Source organism: Heliangelus exortis, chromosome Z (assembly GCF_036169615.1).
Source record: "Heliangelus exortis chromosome Z, bHelExo1.hap1, whole genome shotgun sequence".
NCBI classification, from domain to species: Eukaryota; Metazoa; Chordata; class Aves; order Apodiformes; family Trochilidae; genus Heliangelus; species Heliangelus exortis.
In genome coordinates this window covers 62,007,507-62,030,552 of record NC_092454.1, presented here as the reverse complement: position 1 = coordinate 62,030,552, position 23,046 = coordinate 62,007,507, and the positions used below count along the sequence as shown (strand labels likewise).

General features: G+C 38.2%; 1 protein-coding gene across 3 annotated transcripts in view; it reads left to right on the top strand.

The window, feature by feature from the left end:
- The window catches only part of TEK (TEK receptor tyrosine kinase), a 38,127-nt gene extending 15,307 nt beyond the window's left edge, over positions 1-22,820 (top strand). For 2 of the 3 annotated variants that reach the window (XM_071730182.1, XM_071730184.1), the window contains 21 exons: positions 2,168-2,278; positions 5,019-5,171; positions 7,309-7,440; positions 8,588-8,728; positions 9,437-9,565; positions 10,597-10,751; positions 11,018-11,159; positions 11,516-11,677; positions 12,491-12,625; positions 13,294-13,587; positions 14,939-15,238; positions 15,709-15,866; positions 17,167-17,377; positions 18,284-18,394; positions 18,736-18,926; positions 19,302-19,415; positions 20,246-20,316; positions 20,909-20,949; positions 21,192-21,288; positions 21,747-21,846; positions 21,951-22,820. In XM_071730182.1, the coding sequence (XP_071586283.1) occupies positions 2,168-2,278; positions 5,019-5,171; positions 7,309-7,440; positions 8,588-8,728; positions 9,437-9,565; positions 10,597-10,751; positions 11,018-11,159; positions 11,516-11,677; positions 12,491-12,625; positions 13,294-13,587; positions 14,939-15,238; positions 15,709-15,866; positions 17,167-17,377; positions 18,284-18,394; positions 18,736-18,926; positions 19,302-19,415; positions 20,246-20,316; positions 20,909-20,949; positions 21,192-21,288; positions 21,747-21,846; positions 21,951-22,025 (3,023 nt within the window). In that variant the 3' untranslated portion in view covers positions 22,026-22,820. The remainder of the gene's footprint in view (positions 1-2,167; positions 2,279-5,018; positions 5,172-7,308; positions 7,441-8,587; positions 8,729-9,436; positions 9,566-10,596; positions 10,752-11,017; positions 11,160-11,515; positions 11,678-12,490; positions 12,626-13,293; positions 13,588-14,938; positions 15,239-15,708; positions 15,867-17,166; positions 17,378-18,283; positions 18,395-18,735; positions 18,927-19,301; positions 19,416-20,245; positions 20,317-20,908; positions 20,950-21,191; positions 21,289-21,746; positions 21,847-21,950) is intronic. The other variant, XM_071730183.1, reaches the window with a different exon arrangement.
- The last annotated feature ends 226 nt before the right edge of the window (positions 22,821-23,046 follow it).

The window sequence follows — 23,046 nt, the reverse complement described above, 5'->3', positions numbered from 1 at the left end:
GTGTTATGTTTACACATGTAGTATTCATACATACAATGAGAGGGAACAAATTATTCTTTATTTACATATGAGGAGTAATGCTTATGCTGTATAAAGCACACATATCTATAATGAAGCACTATATGCCCTGTTCTGCATCTAATTTATGCAATTTCTCTACACAATAAATGTGTGTTTTCACACATGTGATTGACTTTCACCCACAGAAACTCTCCAGAGCAGACAAAGGGACAAGTATGGGAATGCTGGCAACAGAACATTGTGGCATTTGCCCTGCAACTCAGTTAATTATGTCTCTATAAGGTATTGGCACACTCAAGATGTGAAATCATGAAATACAAGTCACAATCTAAAAATACACTGGAACTGAGTCCTCCAGGGAGTGTGGGTTCCTTTCTATTGCAACAACACTCTGAAGAAAAAGTCTTGTGGTTAAGCTGAACATCATGCACAGAACAGAAAAAGGGAATACAAAAGTTTAAATCTTGTTACAACAATTAGCAATGCCTCACTAAATTTGGTCCAGAAGAAACTGCAACTACAGCACTTAGGATCATTTGAAGTGAACAGTTAATTTTTGTGAAATCTGTTGAATTTTTGTTTCCTAAATAGATGATTTTCACTGTGTGTTTGTTATTCATAAATAGCCTCCAACTCCAGAGCTGACAGTAAGTTAGGACTGTTTTCATATTTTCTTTGCCTGTTTCTAATAAGATCTCTTTTCAGTATTCTGTATTGGATTTCTCTAGTCCTGTAAGATATAAGTTCAGATACCAGTACCTAGGTAACATGGCAAATGCTTAAAAGATTCCCATGCATTTTCTTAGTATTATGCAGGAAATCTCCTGCTGAAATCAACTGATAGCACTTACAAGGGATGAGAACATGTAGCAGAGGCTCAAAGCTTAAACACAAGAACTCCACAAAGGCTGGAAAATCTATTCTGCAAGGAACTGTGAGTTTTCAAGAGCTGTCTTATTTCCAATCTGAAAAGTGTTGAACAGCTTGGAAGTTAATTTTGCTCAATTTTAGGAGAGTTTCTGTAATATTTTTGACATACAGCATATCAATGACACCATGGCATAAAAACCTCAGAACTAAAAATGGTCAGAAACCCTGAATTTCCCCTCTGAAATTCTCACGGCTTTCTCTTGGTATTTTAAACTAAATGAAAGGAAGTACTGTTAACTTTTAAGTTTCTTCAAAGCAGTACTGCAATTAAAATTATTTTTTCACTGCTTGCAAACAAAAGTACTATTTCTTGTGATTTTTCTATCACTTCCCTATTTATCCTCTGATCTTTTTATCCACTAGAAATGATAAGGAAAGAAAAAAAAAATTGTAAAAAATACCTCTCTATACTACTGTCTTCTTTTTCTTAAATCAAGACCTATGAAATTATTTTATAAATATAAATGCTATAAGCAAAAGAATTAATTTCAATTTCTAAACTGAAAAACTGAAAAATACCACCAGTCTAGGCAGTTCCTCATACAGATTTTTTATTTTAATTAAGCCGCATTTTCAGATGGGAATATTTTGGTAAAAGTATCACTGACTGTGAATATTTTTTTCTTTCATTCTGAGTGCAAGCCAGCATCTCAGTATTTATAAAGAGCACAGTGAACCAACATGAGCAAAGAAATACCCTACCTTACCTTACCACAACTCAACAGACTGAGGTCTCCTGAACTGTCTTGAGTGTTGTGCATCATAGAGTTTAAACAGAAAATAACTGAGTCACTCAGGGTATTTGTCTGGCAATGGCAGCTTGTTCCCTACAATACATTTTCCAGTACTTTATCAAGTCTGTTTTTAAAATGTCTCAAGGGATAAAGAAACTTGGGAAAGTGTTTTAGAGCCAGATGGAGCTCCTAGTAAGGGTTTCCAGTTACTCAGCCAAAATAATTTTTTTTTTTTAAACTTCACGCCCCAGGTGGTAGGGAAGATGAAGTTTAGAGGCACTCTGTTCTTCCAGAGTATAGGGAAACCTTCTATTTTTGTGAAAACATGGAGTTGACGTTGCTGGAGGAGTCAATGCATGCTCTAAAGAAATTTAAGTGTCAGAATTCAAGACAGGGTCTATTCTCAACCTTTGTCTCAGAGACCAGATAGACATAAAAACTGTTGCTCTTCATTGCCTGCTTCTGCTCTGTTCTGTTTTCAGCCTCATTCCACCCAGTGGCATTAACTGTTACAGCAAATAAAGGAGAGCATGTGAATATTTCATTCATCCGAATGGCAGCAAAAGAGGAAGATGCAGTGATCTACAAGAATGGTAATTAACTTTTCATCTTTTCCTGCTATCATTGTCTTAGCCAAGTGCCACATAGCTGTTCTAAAGGAATTTCTCATGAAACCCAGGCCGTGCAACTGGAGCAGAAATTCCTCAGGCATATAGTGTTCTCTAAAGGAACCATTTTCCATATCCAGTATCATGAACTGACCTTTTTCTCCTACACCAGAGTGCCGAATCCTCTGTTTATACCTCTCAGGGTCTCCTGTCAGTGTTTTGTTATATAAAAAACAGTTGGTATGTTAAAGCAGGAGTTCTTACATCATGGTGCTGCTTTAGATGGGATTCCACCTGGAAATTTGGCAGGAAGCCTCAATTTAACCATGCATCTGGACAGCGGGTCACATTCTCTACCTGACATTGCAGCTGCAATAGCATCCCTGAGTATTCCTGATACAGCAGCTGGCAGAAGAGAAAATACTTGTCCTTTTGTATTTAACTGTTGCAGTCATTTAAAAGTACCAGTTTCCCCTTGCAGACCCTCGTAAAGGCTGTCTTCAGAATGAAACTGTTCTGCTAAACAGGATTCCTTTAAAACATTGATGTAACTTGTGCCATCTTAGAAAACAAGCCACAAAAGCCTTACTAACAGTGAGCATGAGGCTATCTTAATACTTTGCTGTCAAGCTTGTTTTGCAGCTTGTAACTCTAAATATTTGGAAAAAAAAAAAAGAAAAAAAAGAAAAAAAAATAGAAAAAAAAAAGCCCCCCAGTTTCAAAACTAATCCCTTTTATTCTTTGCTCTTTTTCTTTGTTGCTGTTTTTTTTATGAACTCTTACATGTTATCATGGACTAAACTGATCCAGTATCTTTTTGCTGTTTTGTTTGTCTTCCTAAGCGAAGTTTTACATTTCTAGGATGCCTGAAATTGATAGTATAATAATATGTATGATCACAAACAGTAAAGGTGCTGCCTGATGCTGTTTAACTTCCAAATTATTTCAGCAAAGTAAAAGAGTTGTTTCTTTACCAGTGTAGTTACAAGGGGATGTAGGAGGTAAGAGCATGTGATATGTGGAAGTATTGTCTGGTTAACAGACATCCAGGATAAAAGACTAAGAAAAGAAACATGAGAAGTGGTAAATGTACAGATGCATAAGCCATAAGGAGTAGCAGATGACAGAGGAAACATCAAAGAACAGAGCTCCCCAGCTTCTGAGGACCCCTGAGAGAACAATACAAAGATCTGTGCAGCTTAAACCAGACGAAGCAGAGTGATGCAATACTGTGGGTCTCAGGGAAAAAGAGCAAACTTATTATGGCACAATTGAGGGGAACTTTGAGCATGTGTGAAATAATGGAATATTTATAGAAAGAGCCAAACAGGAGAAACAGGGCATGGAGTGAACAGGAATGGAACAAGCATGAGAAAATGGTGTGGAGGAAAGGTAAAAGATGCCACGGGTCTTGCCAAGCTCTGCAGTAGCTGGTGTGATCTTAGCTGCCACATAGCTGTTGTTTTATTAAACTGTATTCTAAATCATTCGTAAACATAAAACTTTTCTGTAGCTGGTATGCAGATGTATAATCTGTTGTGACCTTTAGGACAGACTAGAAAGCTCAAAAGGTTTGACTCATAGTAACTGGTAAGCTGTGGCAGGGGTCAAAGGGGCTTGTGTGCCCGGGGCCAGAAGCAGGAAGATAAAGTGTCTAAGGCCTGTTACAGCAGGGATCGTTTGCATGGGCATGGGTGTGAGTGTGCACATGTGACACGAGCAAATTTTAAGCCAGGTCAAGCAGGATAAGAGGTCTTTCAGCCAGCTATGAGAGGTCCAGGCCAGCTAAGTCTCCTTTTTGTGTGTATGAGCATATGACGTCTCCTAGCAAGACTGACTAGCTGGCAGTGATAACTGTTTTGGGCTGTCTCAATTGTTCATGTGTGTGTGGGTCCCATCTGCACATGCATTACTTGTAAAGGCACAGTACTGTTGTGTGGGTCTGCTGGTGGCTGGTTTTCTCAGCACAGTGTGTATGATTATGTGCATGTATGTTCTGGGGGCTCCTGGGTAGACCTGGCATTAGCTGTCTGCTTCAGCCTTGCTCACTGCCACAGAAAGACTCCAAGGAGTCCTTAAGCCCTTGATGCAGCTTCCCTTTGACAGCAGCCAGTGTTCAAATGTAATTACCTGGTGATCCAGAGGGATGGGAGAAGACCAAATGCTATTGCCTTACTTAGTAATCATGTATGACCAACTACAGCAAACCTAGAATAACATAGATAAGTTTCCTTGGTAAAAAAAAAAAGATACATCTTAAGCTGGGAAGAAAAGATAAAGCTCTGCTTTGTTCTTCCTGCTTTGGTCTGCTAAGTAAATCTTTGTGCTACTCAGATCAAGTAGGACCTGGCTGGCACTTGCTATTTTGCCTCTTCCAGACACACTAAGACTTCTTGCAGATGGTCAACCCTCACTTATGGCAAGGCCAATAAACAAATGAGCACTATCAAACTCTTGCAACATTCCTGTAAAGCAATGCTGAACATAAAGTTGTTTATCCCATTTATCTAGTAAGTGTCCTTCAAGGTCTACCTTCCCTTTTACTTGCATCTCTCCTTCAATTATCAAAAACTAGCATAAAGAACTGTCAGCAGACTGATAACTAATAAAGAGATTCTGCTGCTTAGCCCATTCCAGCCGTCCTCCCTCAGCAACAAATGCAAACTCACTTCTGTCTGTAGAGGGTAAATGGCTTGTCTGTTTTGTCCCTGTGCTCCTCCCCCAGGTTCCTTCATCCACTCTGTGCCCAGGCATGAAGTGCCAGGGGAGCTGGAAGTCTCCTATGCTCAAGTTCAACCACAGGATGCAGGAGTTTACTCTGCCAGATACATAGGAGGAAACCTCTTTACTTCTGCTTACACAAGGCTGATTGTAAGACGTAAGTTCCATTAATGTGAGCTGATGAGTAATTGTTTAAGTTGTCATGCATACGAAGTGAAACATACTGTGCCTAAATAAGGACTAAAATCTTTTTTGGTATAAGATTACCAATTTTCTTGCCATTAGATTATATGAGAAAAAATTATTTTTCCAAGAGTCTTTGCTACAAGCTGATCCTGATTTAAGAAGCCAAGAGAGAAAATATCTGATTTATCTTCGATTCATCTTAGCTATTGCCAGGACAGCTTGCTGTTTCCTCAGTACATCAGCTTTTCAAACACCAAGTAAGCATCAATGAAAAAAAGTGGCATTGGGTCTTCAATGACATGTAAGTCTGAGCACAAAACAGGATTTTTCAAATGTTAGTTTTTTCTATAGTGGGCTATACCCAAATACTATTCATCCTAATATTTCTCATCTTTAGCATACATTATTGTAATTTTACAAACTACCCCCTAACTTAGTTAACTCCTGAAGTGCACCTCTTTGTGGATGACAGGACCAGTTTACAAAGCAGGTAGATATTTTCTATTAAGTGTTCTACATGCCTTGTAGCTCATGCTGACACGCCCATTTTCATAAGATAAAAAGAAAGATATATTCTATTAACTTGGATGGAAATATAAATCCAATATGTAAAATTAAATAGGTGTTCAAATATGTTACAGAATGGAGAAAATTCTTCTGATGGTAAAAAGTATTTTACTTGCTAACATGTTATTTCCAGTAGTTGAAAATGAATCAACATAATGCCCCAAATCTGGATTTTGAAAATAGTGCCACCTTTCTAAATAAAATGGACCAAGATTTGTTTTCAACTTTACTGCCAAGCTGCGCAGCAGAAGACTTGTCCATAGATGCTGTCCCCTTCCTCAGAATAGGCTTTTGTCTTGCTGTCTTGTTTATTGGGAAAATTCATGGGGCATAATCTGGGAGAGTGGTAGGGAGCACAGTGAAGAGAGGGAATTATTACATTATACTGCTTAGACACTTCCTGTCTTTCTTTGAATTATCATTAGCATTATAGACAGAGACTGATGAGCAAAGCTTTTTTTGCCTTTTTTTTTGTTTTTTTTAAGTATCCACATGTAAGCATTTCATTCTGAGGGAAGGAGGAGATAGAACTCCAAGTGTCATGTTGATTCATTAAATGCTTGCAGAAATTTGAAAATCCAGGTCTATCAGTTCTAGTGAGCCTACCTCAGGACTTTCCAGCATGTTATCTTCTTGGTCTAACTTTACATTAGAAGTCAAGAAGGTCAGTTTCTGTCATGTAAGAAACATTGTTATAAATAAAATGCTCAAAATTATCAAGTCGTTTCAGCTTTTGATGATTTCAAAAGGAACTAAGAGAAGTTTGCAACTCCTAGCGATAAATTTTGCATTTGTATGATGAAGTCATGTAGATTTTGAACTACAGACCACGAACTCTGTTGTTATAAAATCAGTATCAAAGCTCCCTGGCAGGGTTAATGATAGTCATATCTTCTTAAATTATGAAGTGGGAAAGAAAATCATGACAGGCACGGAAAAAACTGATTGCTCTTAGTCTATTTACTCCAGAAACATGTCAACAGCTGACTAATCCCACTTATAAAGACCCTGTGAAGACAGTAAAAATGCATCTGATGACATCCTGATCTAATGAATTTTGAAGACAAATATTGTTACAGAAAAAAGCATGACTTGCCAAATGCTGGTGTGTTGCCAGCAATACTGAGCTTGGTCCTGCTGGATTACTACCAGTACAGCCAGCTCTACGTGATGTCTGGACCTTTTGTAGGTCTTGAATCCCTCCCACAAGAACAAAAATCTTAAATATGTTTTTTTGTCAACTTCCAAACTTTTTCTTCCAAAGCAAAAAAAAATTACCTAATTTCAAAAATCAAGACTTTTTTAGTTACTTTCTGGAAGATGTTACATAGTAATACTGTGTACTATGCAGCAGTTCTGCTCTAGAAATGGAGGCATTTTGACAGTTAAAAAGGTGATTTCTTCCACTAGGTCGGTTGACTGGGGGCTTCAGGGGTCCATATGGATCTTTTACTGTATGTCTCAACTGAAAAGAATTTTGTGGCTTGATTGGTTACTGAAGAGGAAGATAACAAATATGTCATTATATTTTTACATAAAAGGATGTGAAGCTCAGAAATGGGGTCCCTCCTGTAGTTCCCACTGCCCTTCCTGCATGAACAATGGCATTTGTCATGAAGATACTGGGGAATGTATCTGTCCTCCAGGTTTTATGGGAAAAACATGTGAGAAAGGTGAGCAAATATAATTTTCACAATTGCTTATAAATTTGTTCTTAGTAGCAGAAGTTGGCAAATTATTGAGAGAAGCACCAAAACAAATAGCCTTGTATTAGTCTTTATAAACTATGGAATTTACTGCTGGTGCTGGAGACTGGACAGCATCGGGTAAGATGAAGCCTGACTAAGAAAGGCTGTTCTTGAAGGTGTGTTTTAGTTTCACCCTCTCTTCTCCTAGTAAGGATTGTGTTGCCAGTAGAGATGAGTGTTTCCCATTCTTCTTGATCAATAAGCACTTGGGCAGTGTGCCGGGTAATCTCATCTAGGCTTATTTTCCCACCAAGCAGATGATCTTTTGAGGTCCCTTCCAACCTGGGCCATTCTCTGATTATCTAGAAACTCAGTATGCTCAAAGCTACAGATTTATGTTAAATACATGACAGAATATAAGATTTTAAGGATAGACTTCCAAAAAACCTAATCTGCCTGGTGTTAGAGATTCCCTGCCTACTTCTGAACAAGCTGTTAATGTGCTCACAGGGTGATTTGTTTCTGTAGGGGCATATCAACAGTGTATGTCTGTTTGTGCACATCTGTATCTCTAACAATTAATTTGGATTCTGGAATACTTACTGCAGGCAGCACCTCTCTAAGGAACTTTTGGGTCCAGCCCTAAATATATATCCTAATATTCTAACTGTACTCCTGTGCTGCAAATACTACAGCTGACCTGTTGGAATAGTTAATGTAGGATCCCCTCTAATATGGCACTGATCTTACCAGAAAGGCAAAAGCTTGAGCTTGACAGTTTTGTATGCTGGTTTCTAAAAAGAATACTTGGCTTTCTTTGCACTGTTTGCCCATTTTATAATGAAAAGACTTACAAACAGAGCTTATTGCTGAAGCTCTGTCCTCATATATCAAAAGCAAAGAGTGCCTTGCTGATTGATCCTCACACGCAAGGATGTCTGAACTTGGACATTAATGCAGCTGTGGCAGAGGTTATGGATATTAATATACCTGGTGCCTGAATGATAAAAATTATGATTTTTTTTTTAATTAATCTTTTCTGGTTTTTAACGATCCATTATTAGAATCATTAGGTCTTTTGTGGACTTAATGCTGTTGGACTGTTCTTTCCCTCTCTCTCTCTCTTCAACAGCTTGTGGATCCAATACATTTGGCAAAACATGTGAAGAGAGCTGTAAAGAAAACTATGGCTGCAGAAACTATATGTTCTGTCTACCAGATCCTTATGGTTGTTCTTGTGCCACAGGATGGATGGGACTGGAATGTGACAAAGGTACAGTAAAATGTGAGGAACAGTGAAAATTCTCCTGTACATAGGAAATATAGTCGGGAACTAACGAAGAGTAAAAGACAAGATTTTTCACATTCTATAAAAGAGGGGTAATAGTAGTCACTCATCTCAAAGGACTATCTCAGGATCCCAGACAGATATAGTGAAGTCCAAAATATTTCAAATTATTCTGCAAAAGGAACTGATGTTCTACTGAGATGTTAAAATCTTCCAGCAGCTACAGTATTGCTGTAATTCTACAAGTCAGACTGAGCAATTTGACACCAATGATATATCCACTGCTGAGCAATATTGAGCATCAGCCTTGTTCACTTCAATTAGACTTTAATCTTTTTGGAACACAAAACACATCCTCCTTTATGAATATGTCCCATCCTATTCAATTGCGACATCACTGATGAAGCTTTTGAACACTCACTCAGTGCAAGTGGAAAAACAGGAGATAGAAGATGCTTCCATGTTGGCATCTAGTCTACAGATGGCAGGCATAGATGCTAATTTACTGTGTTTTTCTGACATAAGTCTGCTCTCATGATTCTCTGTGGATGATCTAGTGCTGATATATATACTTTCAAACTCAAGACAACCATGGAAACTAATCCCTACTGGAGAATTGATGTACAGGATTGAAAATTAATGGAAGACATTTTCTAGTTCCTTTACACTAACTATAAACTTATGAACCTGCAGAATGCAAACCTGGTTTTTATGGGTCGGATTGCAAACTCAAATGTAATTGTCACAATCGAGGGACATGTGACAGATTTAAAGGCTGCATCTGCTCCCTTGGATGGCATGGTCTGCAATGTGAAAAAGAAGGTAAAGCAAGGTAACACGGTAGTAAATGTCTTTTCCCAGTGCAACTGAAACAGATATTCATGCTCATATAGCATTTCCACTCTGGGCTGGTACCTTTGCCCTGTCAATTACATTCTAGGGTCCCAGACACTTCTGTACAGCTTTATTTCAGTGAAGTGGTTTCAAGCTTCTGCCCCATATGCTGCTTCTAGCAATCTGCTATGCTACCATTTAATCTGATTTTCCTTATGTTAGAGATAGATTTGCAAACCTTACTCAAGAGGATTTGACACTGACCTCCATATCAATTACTGACAGAAGCTGCACATCCTACCTGCATGTTCAACCTTTGGTTAGACTCATGGTACTCTACCATTACCTACTTCTTATTCGTCTGCATATACTCCTATACAATATGCCCCATGATCTGAAATGGATGGCTGAGACACGAAGACAATCCCAGAGTTTAAAAAAGGTCTGTCCATCTGAGAGAAAGTTAAGCATGAAAGCTGAACATATCTCATTCATAACCTCTTTTGATTCAGGCAAAGCTCACACACAGTATTTTTAAGAGGCACTCAGCATCACTGCATAATAAATAAAATTACAAATTCACTGTTAACTAGTAAGACCTTTCAAGAGAAAAAACAACCAGAGAACTAAGATTGCAATCCATTCAGCTGACCTATTCTGTTGTGATCTGACTGCTCTTACAGACAAAACGGAGAACAAATAGATATGGTACATTCAGTACAAAATGTGTTTGATTTTTTCATAGCTAGATTGTGCTTAGAATGTCAGTGAGAAAAAGAGAAGAGGAGATGGAAAGGAAAGAAGAGTGGACACAGGGTTTGCTCCATCTCATGTAGTATTTAGACTGATGTAACATTGCTGACTTTGGTAAGGTTGATGATTATGTGTGTCTACATGAGTGAGGGGAGAAGCAGACAACTATGCTGCCTAGGCTCATTGTACACCTAAACCTGTTTCAGTGCTAGCTTTTAAAAATTCTGTTTGAAGGATGACTTTAAAATACTACCTATCTTCTGTAGGTTCATCAGATCTGTCACCTCAGATAGAAAACTTACTAGATCCTGTAGAACTCAATTCTGGCGTCGAGTTCAAGCCTTTTTGTATAGCAACTGGGATGCCACTTCCTAAATCTGATGAATTTAAACTTTTTAAGCAAGATGGAACTGTCCTAAGGGTATGGTCTTGATTAATTGCTTCCTATTTCTGATATTTATAATGACTTTATCTGTAGCTAGTGCACACTAAGCATTTCAAGCATAATGTGAAGTTTCCATATTCTGAGCTAGGTCATCAATTCATGATATGAAGCTCATATAAAACTATGGAATTGATCATTGTGCACCCTTTCTATTGTTATCACGAAACACTAGATGAGATCCTAAGCTGTGAGAAAATGCCTTGAGAATATCCCTAAATGCTGTGTGTCTTTTGCCATTTCAGCCTGCCCTAATTGTTACCAGTAATCGCTCTGAAGCCATGTTCACAATTAATCGAATCCAGCCTCGGGATACAGGAACCTGGGTCTGCAGTGTGCAGACAGTAGCAGGAATGGCAGAGAAACCATTTCAAGTCACAGTAAAAGGTAAAAGAATGAATCTTCAAATGTGTTTGCCTCTGTACTCTTAGGGACAGTTTTATACTCTAGCATGGCAGAGCTTTCTGTTCTCTGCTCTGCAAAATAATAAATACCATCAGTCAGAATACAAATAGAAACCTTTTACAAGCATAGTTATGTATGTTGGAAAAATAAGTGAGATGGTAAGAATCAGAAGAAAACCCAAGCTTTTTCTAAAGACCTGAACTGTCAGCTTTAGTACTCTCTGTACTTCTAAGAGTTTTGAAGAACATCTTCCAGTTTCCTGTAGATCTAGGAAGGCACCAGAGTTTTACTGATACAGGGAATTAAAAAGCTGGTTTAATACTTGCATTCTTGCTTAGTTCCTCCTGTGCCACAGTATGCCCCAAGGCTGACAGACAGTGGACATAATTTTCTCATAATTGATATCAATGCTGAGTTACATCTTGGAGATGGACCTGTTGTGTCAACAAAACTCCTGTACAAGCCAGCAAAACGTTATCAGTCCTGGATGTCTGTGGAAGGTAAGAAGATGTTTTTTAATTCCCTTAAACACAAACTTTAGCAGCATGCTGAAACACAACGTGGTGTCTACTCTTGCCTTGACTCGAGGACTCTACAACACACAAAAGTTCAGCCTTTGTGTGACTGATGTGTGACTCTTTGTATATCACTATATGTAATGTTACTGTGTATGTGGCACATAAACAGTAGTCAGAAGTATGTACTCAGTTTTCAGTAACTAGAGGTTCCCCGCCTCCTTCCTTAAGATAAACAGTATGTGAGTCTGGGCCCAACAGTTGAAAACTTGCAAGCAAATAACAGGTTTTCAAATGTAGTGTGACCACTATGGAGATACCTGGTAGCATCTACAATCTTGCTTCACGTCTATTGTGCCCTCTGGTGGAACAAATATCTCACCTAAATATTTATTAGGAATGGTATGGGTAAAATGAAGCCTGCAGCCTACTTGGGAGTTAGATGAGCTCTTTCATCCCTATTTTAACATATTAAGCACCTAAAGTATTATGGGAAACATTACAGGACCTATTTAGCATAACCCAAAAGCTGCATACACAATGCACACTGCCTAAACATCCCATCTTGTTCTGTACTGAAGGAAGGGTACAAAGAAACATCCTTTGGGCTGGATTGGAACTCAGCTTAAATATAAGTATTTTATACTTCTAAATAGTTTTTCTTAGGGAGTCAGGAATGAAAGAATAGCCTGAGTATCTTACTTCCCATAGTTAGTGTGGTTCAGGAATATTTTCCAGACCTTTTCTTTTAGCATATTCTGCATGGGCTATGGCTTTACTTTTTCCTTTCACTGTCAGTAAAAGGAACAACCAAAAGACTGGACAATCTGGAACCAAAAACAGAATATCAGTTCTGTGTTCAGCTAAGTCGGCAAGGGGAAGGTGGAGAAGGACATCCTGGACCACAGGCTAGCTTCACAACAGCTGCGCTTGGTAAGGCATCAGCTTGGCTTTTCACAAAAGGGCCTGTAATCTTTTTCCCTCATCTCTGCTAGAACACTTTCATTTGAAAAAAGGCAGCTGGACATGAAAAGGATGTAAAACCTTTCAAAATCATCTCAGGCAAGGAAAGAAAAAAAGAAAGGAAAAATCAGAAAAGGGCAGAGCTATTAATTCTTCCTGATTTAGAGATAGGGCATCAGGGAAAGGAAAATTTACATCATTTGTCTGTATATGCAATACAGTTGGACATCAAAATTCCTTTCCATGGCAGCCCTTCCTCCTAACACCAGGTCAGTTCTTCTTCTTAGTATTAAATCAGTTTAGTTTAAAAATAAAGTTGACTGAACAAGCAGAAAAGCTTTTAGTCCACTAAGGACACTGCCCAAACTAAATGCAGACATAGAGTAAACGAGGGTTGCATGAGGAACAAAAGAGCTAAAGAGCTTGGCTTCTCACATATACAAAGTGCATTTTTAACACCATTGGGACTATCATCATCACTTAGGCTAGAGTTGCTGCCTAATTGGGCTGTATGGTGGGGAGAATTACCCTTTGCCACACCAGCCTAGGGAAAGCGGTTAGGAATAATGGGTATCCCTATTTCAGCTTGCATACTAGACTTCAAATGTTGTTCACTGTCTCACTGTGGCTTTTCCAAGGTCTTCCTCCACCAGAAGGTCTCACTCTCTTTCCAAAAAGTATGACATCACTGAATTTATCATGGCATCCTTTAACACTGAGGACAGAAGATGACATTCGTGTTGAAGTGGAAAGGAAAAGCGTGAATGACAACGGTGATGAGAGCAGTGTTATTACTCAAGTGCCAGGAAATATGTCCACCCTGATTATTAAAGATCTTGAGCCTAGACAGCAATACATGTGCAGGGTACGAGTGAACACCAGGTCCCAAGGAGAATGGAGCAACTATCTCTATGCATGGACTTTCAGTGACAGTAAGTAGCTGAACCACATCCTTCAGTTTAATTCTGCCTCTTTTCACCAGTTATCATCCTGATTGTCATTTATAGACTACATACATTAAGTGTAATCCTTTGTTCTGGTAACACTAATCTTGTGATAATAACATTTGGTTTGTATTACTATTATTACAAAGATAGCTAAGTGTCCGAAGAAATTCTTAGGACAGAAATTATCAGGAATGAATAATTTTTAAATTAAAACCCTAGGAATCCATGTCTTCATGTCACTGTAACTCATGCGTCTGACACACACAGTTTTTTTCCCCCCTCATAATGACAAACCCAGAAAGCTCCCTACACCAAGCTCTTGTTATTAAAAAAGAAATCCCCACCTAGACCCTGCAGTTCCCCCCTCATAATGGTAAGCCCAGAAAGTTCCAATGCCAAGCTCTTGTTAATAATAAAGAAATCCCCACTTGGACCCTTCAATTCAGCTATGTCAGTAGAGAAATAGGCAGCAGTTAAGGAAGGTGTAGAAGTTACAAATCCAGGTAAAACCTCCATGAGCAAAGGGTATTAGTGTTACACTAGGGACCAGTGACTGCCCTACAATTCTGAGTGAGCAATGTGCTTTCATAATGTCACAACAAACACCCTATCTGAGTGAAATACCATCTGAACAGATAACCATCTGAATGGCTGATGAGTCTTCCTGCCCACACCATACACTGGAAAGCTGGGCATCTTCATGCTTACATGGTGACATGAGGAGGCCCCCACTGGGATCCTGCATGTAGTAACAGAAGCATCAATGGCTGTCAAGGCACACTCCAGTTTCCTGAGCTCTGATGCTGAACTGTACTAAGGAGAACATAGCAGTACTCTTTTCCAGGAGAAAGCACTTAGCTTAGTAGTCATGGGTATGTCCACAAGTCCAGCACTGATGCTGGCTGATTAAATTTGTGGAAATGTTGGTATTGATTTCCCTTCTTTCTAAAAGCCTGTATCCTGAGAGATAATTGCTCCCTACAGCCATAAATCTATTCTGAATTACACGGGGATGATGACTCAGTATATAAGGAAACCAGCCCTTTGTGCATTAATTTGAAAGCAAACATCCTTACAGACAGTTCAGAGCATTGGTATCTTCATCCAAGGACAGGAGTCCTTGCCACTCCACCCTCTTCTGGAAGTACAGAGTACTGCAATTTGAGTGTCACCAAGTTCCTGAAACTATTGCATTTGATTACCACAGCTTGTCAACAAAATCCTGTTTCTTTTTAGTACAGCAAAATCACCAAGGAAAATGTTTGGCTCAGTGTGGGATGGAGAAAGAGGTGGATGTACACTCCAACACTTTGTGTGTGTTTGTGTTTGTTCTCAGGAATCCCTCCTGCACCATACAACATCAGGTTTTCTAACACCACTGACACATCCTCAGTTATATCTTGGACAACTGCTGAGGGTCATTCCATCTCCTCCATCATCATCAGCTACAAAATTTATGGCAAGGCTGAGTACAACCACATCGATATTATCATAAAGAACACCAGCATTACTCAATACCATCTGAAGGGCCTTGAGCCAAATACTGTGTACCAGGTTCAGATTAATGCTCAGAACAATATTGGCTTGAGCAACCCAAACACATCGTTTGAACTGAAGACTCTTCCAGAAACTAAAGGTTGGTTATTCCAGCATGCTGGATTTGCACAGAACAGGGCTGGAGGCATAAACTGGTTGCCTAAGGCAAAGTCATAATATTATTTTGCAATATTGTTTTTCTTTCACTCTTAATTTTGACACACAACACAGCATCACCAAAATTTGATTATCAGTTCACTGCATGGCATTAGTGAAGTGGCAACATACAACATTTGTGTGAACCCACTAGAAAGTGGTCAACAGCTTGTAAATTAAAGGACTATTAAATAATAGGACTATTAGATCACTAAATATGACCTCAATTCTGCTCTGCCTGAATTCAGCCAGACCTGCAGGAGCATCAAACATCTGTGACATTTTATGAAAACAAAGGGATGTTTTTATGCTTTTATAGTTTACAAGACAGGAGTATTTAGCTATGTATTGTTCACAACCTTTTCTGAATTAGCTGAGAAATAGTGATGAGCTCTTCATGTGCTTCCTTAACAGCTCCACATGAATCTAAAGGAGGAAGAATGCTGCTTATTGCTATACTTGGCTCTGCAGGAATGACCTGTGTAACAATTCTCCTGGCCTTTCTCATCATGCTGCAGTTAAAGAGAGCCAACTTCCAGCGCCGAATGGCTCAGGCTTTCCAAAATGTGGTGGTGGGTTTCCAGCTTTCCTGTGTCAGTGTGATTATAAATTCTGGGTCCATCTTTTCCTGTTTTCTCCAATTCCTGTTCCTTAGCCTTTCTAGATACTGTCTCCTCATGTGCAGTTAGTACTGTTGTAAAGCTCCTCTGCTAGTGATTCCAGAGCTAAATCAATTACAGTTATAGGCTATGAGATAGAAAACCTGATTTGAAAGAAGTTCCACATCATTAATCCTTCTCCCTTTTCTGCCTTGTTACATCCATGTATGACAGCTACCAAGCCAGATGGAATGGAGAAGGCTCTCTCTCAATGTTCTCTCTCAATGAAGTTGTGCCTGATTTTGAAAACAACAATATTATTTCATGTTGGTTTTGAGCATCAGCAAAAAACATTGTGGCTTTTCAACTTGGGGACAGCACGCCAGGGATCAGTCACCAACACCATATTTCTGTCGATGAGGCAACAGCCTAAGTCCATATCACCAGAGAGATGTCTTTTAATCTACACACATACATATTTGTATCTTGCTGTGGTCTCTATCACTCTGTTTTCCAGTGCTGTTCTCTTGCTTCAGAGGTGAACCTGAAGCTGGTCCAAATTGCTCTTCCATATCAATCTGCATAGGCTGTGCCATTAGCAGGGTATCAGAGGGCTCATCCAAAGAGATAATCAGTCACCAGACCACACAGAACAGCTCTTGCTCCTTGTCCTGAAATCTTTCCCACAGAAATGTTTCGTGGGAATGTGTAACTGAAGTAGCAAGGTCTCCTCAAGTATGGAGAGAGATTGTTTCCTCTTTGTTTCCTCACTTCTGTCTGCTGTCTTCTGACTGCACCAACTGACACATTAGTCAAACTTAATATGAGACAAATCACAAACCCAACACTTAAAAATGGATCCGTTTTACCGAATAATTTTGCCTATCTCCTTCACCTTCAAGATGATTATGAAACTGTTCAGGATGCCTGGCTCTACAAAGGTACTTATCCATGAATTCAGAGCCTGCTTAGTTTTGTGGATGTTGTCAGAAGTGCTTGATGCAATTACTGTCTAAAATAGGTGTAACTGTCTAGTGTACTTACTCTTACATAACCAAGAGATAGATCAGACTCTCTGTAGATGTCCACAGAGGTGTAATTATCTTATGTAGGTGTAATTCTCTACTGTACTCATTCTTGAATAGGAAAGAGATACATCAGGCTGTATGTCTGTGCATGAGAGAACACACATATATATTCAGGAGTATAATCAAAGCATTGCTCAGTAAAGTAAAAAATCACAGTTAGTGTCATTTGCTTAACTCTGTTACAGAGAGAAGAGCCAGCTGTACAGTTCAACTCAGGTACTCTCACTCTGAGCAGGAAAGCAAAAAACAGCCCAGATCCCACCATTTATCCAGTTCTTGAGTGGAATGACATAAAATTTCAAGATGTGATTGGGGAAGGGAACTTTGGGCAAGTCCTGAAAGCACGAATTAAGAAGGATGGCTTGCGCATGGATGCTGCAATCAAAAGGATGAAAGGTAGTAAAGATCAGAGACTCTGAGACTAAAGATTTCTATTGGATGGTTGCTCAAAGTATTTCGCTATCATTAGAAATGCTTAGTATCCCTCTTTTAAATTTAAAAGAAATATTCACAGCTGCTAGTGAAATTGTATCAAGTGTTACTAGAACAAGAGTTGTGCCCCGGCAAAGACTGCACTTCTGCATGATGAAGTTGGTTTATACTTCTCTCTAATTGTTAATATCATTAACTATTATATATTTTTCAGCCCACAGGTCAGCATGAATTTCATGTCTAAGTTCACCTGCAGAGTGGGAACCTTTAAAAGATGTCTTTTAAAGATAGAGTAGCACAGAGCTAGCCTTGGGGCACAGCATTTGCTCATCTTACACATTTAGAGACAACTGTTTCTATGCATCTCTATGTATAAATACTATGAGGATCACTAATTTTCTTTGTACTTGTTGGGCCTGACTGCCAGATTTCAGAGAAAACTACAATACAAATAAGAGTGCCAGAATTTTCTTACAATTCACCAGATCATTATCTAGGAAACATGGGAAACAGTTAAAAAAGACCCGTGGTCTGCATGCAGGCAGAAATAATCAACAGCACACAGAAAGATTTTTAGGCAGCTCATTTTCACATGGTCTACTACAACATTTTACATCCTCAATAAGGGAAGTAATGTAGTATACCAAGATGCTTTCTTTTTCTGAAGATGGTTACTACAGACATTAAGTTCTCTCTTTTTTTTTTTCTTCAATCAAAAAGTCCTACTTTTCCAGTAAATATCAATTAGAGTTTTTCTGTCTGGGGTGAAGAAGTAGTGCCCCAGGCAGACCAGGTCCTCATAATGAAAAACAATATGGTCATACATTCAGTTCAAAAGAAAATATAAATGCATGATTTTTTGATTTTTAGAGTATGCCTCAAAAGATGATCACAGAGACTTTGCTGGAGAACTCGAAGTTCTTTGTAAACTGGGTCATCATCCAAATATCATAAATCTTTTGGGAGCATGTGAGCATCGGGGTAAGACACTTTTGAATGTGTGCTTCAAAAATTAATTTAAAAAAACACCTCACCACAGTACAGCCCATACAGACCCTTGAAATTGTAGCTTATAAGCAGGTCTTTCTGCAACGTTTGTTAGAAGGACATGTAAACTTGGCTTTAAATCTACAAACCCACATTAATCCTTCAGAAATAATGTTCATCAGTGGTTCTAAATTCTCCTCTGCACCTAGGAATCGTGCTGTTTGATATTTTCTCCTCCAGTCTGTTTCATGTTTACTTCTTTTGTTTCGATGTCCCAATACTACTACTGACCATCTTTTACTTTGTGATATTCTCACTGTCTGATGTTTCATTAGGGTATCTTTATCTTGCTATTGAGTATGCCCCCCATGGAAATTTACTGGACTTCCTTCGGAAAAGCAGAGTGCTGGAGACAGACCCAGCATTTGCTATTGCAAACAGTACTGCATCTACGCTTTCCTCTCAGCAACTTCTACATTTTGCAGCAGATGTTGCTAGAGGGATGGACTACCTGAGCCAGAAGCAGGTCAGTCTTCAACTCTCTACACAATAACAGCACAGCAAATAATTTTTATGGGACCGTGACTTTTAATGAAATCAAAGCAATGTTTTATTTGTAGCTTCTATAGCACCGACTGGATCATTTTTATTTTGTTGTGTTCACATAGCCCAATCAAATACTTCGGTCATGGGGAATAATGGCAGAGATATTAAAACTTACAAACAGTAACTAACTCCTCAGATAAAGTTTTAAATGCTCTTGACAGTGACATACCAAGGCACTTCTTACGGGTTTTGTTCTTATTCTTCATGTCTGAAATTTTCAATATAGCACTGCAATAATACATGTAAAGCTCATAGACAGTGTAGTGATTTTTTTTTTTTAACTTTTGAATTTCAGTTTATTCATCGAGATTTGGCAGCAAGGAACATCTTGGTTGGAGAAAATTATGTTGCAAAAATAGCTGATTTTGGTTTATCAAGAGGTCAAGAAGTTTATGTCAAGAAGACAATGGTAAGAAAACAAACAGATACAATCTGTTTTTCTCACTTTTTGTTTTCTTATTTATTTGCATTTTCACATGAACAAAAATGCATACCCATGGGTAATAAAGAACTGCATATGCTATATATTAACATGTATCAGTATATTAGCATTTTACCTGTAAATTAGTTCTATAGCATGTTTATAATATAATATACAATTATATTATATTTATATAATATGTATTATATTTATACAGGTATGGCTTGTAGTAAAATAACCAATTATGCAGTGAGTAATGAGATTCAGTAAAAATGTATCATGAAAAAAATATGAAGAGGCTATGTGCATATCCCATGTGGAATTGTACAGCAACAAAAGAAGTATTTTTGTACGAGAATTTTTCTAGTTAAGGGAAGCTAATCTAATTCTATTGAATCCATCCAAAGTTAACAGGATAGTCACTACAGGGATATCAAGATCTGAGAGCTGGAAAGCCAGGGGTCCAGAGCTAATGCTTTGGAAGATCTGAAAGGAAAATGTGCAATAAGCATCATGCAGTTATATACCACACATAACACTGGGTGATAAAGAGACCAGGGCAGGCTAAGGCACCATAAGATATCACTCAGGAATTATTTCCATTTCCTCTTCGTGGTCCTTTTTTTTGTTAGCTTTAGAGAGAACGGTCCCTTTGGTAAGTAAATTCACAACTGAAAGAAATGTTTATTTACTTGACAAAGCTTACTTGCACAGAGTCAGTTTTCATTAAGGTAACACATAGAACAACTGTTGGGGTACAAATTTCAATGTTTCTATTCCAACCATCATCAAATAAACTTCCATCAAATAATTTCCAGGGACGGCTTCCAGTACGATGGATGGCAATTGAGTCTTTGAATTACAGTGTTTACACCACAAACAGTGATGTGTAAGTATGTTTTTCAAGTAATCTTTCTTTGATAAAGAAATATTTTTCAATACCAAGGAAAGTTTGACAGTCAGAATGAGACATCCACTCTTAACTCAAAGCACTTAGTGATTGCATCACCATGAGTGAGTAATTGAAGCAAAAATGCAACCCACAGCAAAAAAGTTTTTATTTCATCATCAATGTCTGAACAAGTCCTCCGTTCACGGCCTAGTTGGATTTGGGCCACTACTTGAGCTACATTTCTCATTTGAAATTAGAAGCCTGATGAGTCTTTGGGAGACCAAGAAAGACTCAGTATTTTAGTCAGGAAAGTGGAAGTTATATTTGGCAAAGCAATTTGGTACTAGCCCTATTTTCTGAGAGCTCACAGTCCAGTAAAATACTCTACTTGTTGGACTCACAGTGAATTATTTTTCCTAAGATACCATTCCCGCTTTCTGATTCTATAAACACTATAGTTATACAAAAATTAACAAAAATTAAATCACACTTCTCTGTGCTCTCTGAATACTAGCAAAACTATCTACCATTTTAAAATATGAAATCTTGTTGCATTAATGTTGTGCTGCGTAATATCTTTCTGTTCCAGATGGTCATACGGTGTCCTACTATGGGAAATTGTTAGCTTAGGTAAGTATATGAATTTTGGACTGCACAAATAAAAAACTGCACGTATACTCATTTTTATTTTGTCTTTATTACTATGCATTAAGCAGTATGGAAATACTAACAGGAAAAATGTAGCTGCAAAATATTCCATAATGTAAACTGATTTACCTGTTACTGAGTTCTTTTTCAATTCTGCTGTGAAAGTAAATTTCCTTTTACTAAAAATATGACATGTTAATGACAGTGGTTAAACTCTGCCTTAGGTGGAACACCATATTGTGGAATGACATGTGCAGAACTCTATGAAAAACTGCCTCAAGGGTACAGACTGGAAAAGCCTCTCAACTGTGATGATGAAGTGTAAGTAACCACCTCAGCAAACAAAACTGAACAGAACAACACATCTGCTATTGAGAATATATGATGTCTAGAAGAAATTATTGAAACAAACATTTTTTCAGGAAAACATAGAAACTACATTTAAAACAAACAAACCATTTTTAAAAGGATGCATGATTGAAAATAATTACTTAGGTCCCTTTGTATCCAGCATATTACTTGCCATGAGCACTTTCCTAGGCTCTATGCTCCTGCCAGATGCCCTAGTCTTTGCACAGCATGGCTGGTCTTTAGCTCAGAGGGAACTTTTCCAGAGAAAAGAAAATTATGTTCAGGCAGCAACCAGATGTGGAAATGTAATTTCAGCAATTTATTAATACATTTTCCTTTAAAAAATGGAATGTACATGACCTTCCAATGAATTTGTATCTTTAACCTACATATTTAAACTATCAGATGCTGGTGTTTGATTTTTAAAGGTATGACCTCATGAGACAGTGCTGGAGAGAGAAGCCGTATGAAAGACCATCATTTGCTCAGATACTGGTGTCACTGAACAGGATGTTAGAAGAAAGGAAGGTAAGAATGAATCCCTAGAAAATAATTAGGCCATGAATAATTTCAGTGTGGATTCCTGAAGTAACCACCTTGTGTCACACTCTTTCTGCTTACTCTCTTCCCAGACTTACGTGAACACTACCCTATATGAGAAGTTTACTTATGCAGGCATTGATTGCTCCGCTGAAGAAGCTGCTTAAGACAGGAGAAATCTTTAATCAATGAGGATGTATTGATGAAAAACAAAACTCCATCTCCTGAAGCCCAAAATGTGATGTGCTGTGTAGAACTGTGTATAGCTCTAACTGTATATAATACAGTAATACTGTTTTACTACAGATACGTATGTGTATATCACACAGTAACCTTTGCTTCCATGGGATGTAGAAGTGTATATACTGTTCAGAGTAGAAATAGACTGAAGTCATAAAATAAGCTGTTTCATATGCAGGGTTTTCTTTTTTTCTAGTTGTGCAGATATAGTATATACGTATATATTGTAATCCATTAGGTATTGCAATCTTAGATATTTTTTACACTTTCCAAGAGCTAATAATGGCAAAGTGGGTATCTCCTAGCAGTATTCCATATAAATTTCATTGTGATTAAAAAAAAAAAACCTAACCTCAATCTGACAATGGAAGCTGCAAGCAGATGTCAATCCACTATGTTCACAAAAGATGTTTCCTAAGTAAGACTCCAATTTGAATGCAAAGCTAACTAGTAGAAATAGTCTGTTCAAAAATTCTACTGACTCCTGTAAGATATAAGCATGTTCCTGCTCTTCCATTGTCCAGTTTTACAGTCGGTGTTTTCCTATATGCAAAATATGCATATATTTTGAAGTGTGTAATGCTATTGGAGGCAGCCATACAACAATGGCAATCCTATGCTTTACCATATGGGGATTAAGGATTACTACATACTGTAAAACACATTTTTACAATTAGCCTGGATGTACATGAGGCTTATTAAATTTGTATTTCATTTAATAATTTCACTGAATAATTGTAAATTACTACCTACTATATACAAGTAAAGCACTCAAGGTGTGGTCTCACCACTGCTGAATACAGGACCATGGTCAATTCACCTTCTCCTGCTGGCCACACTATTCCTGATACAAGCAAGGATGCTGTTGGCCTTTCTGGCCACCTTGGCACGCTGCTGGCTCATAACTAGCCAGGTATTGACCAGCACCCCCCGGTCCTTTTCTGCCTG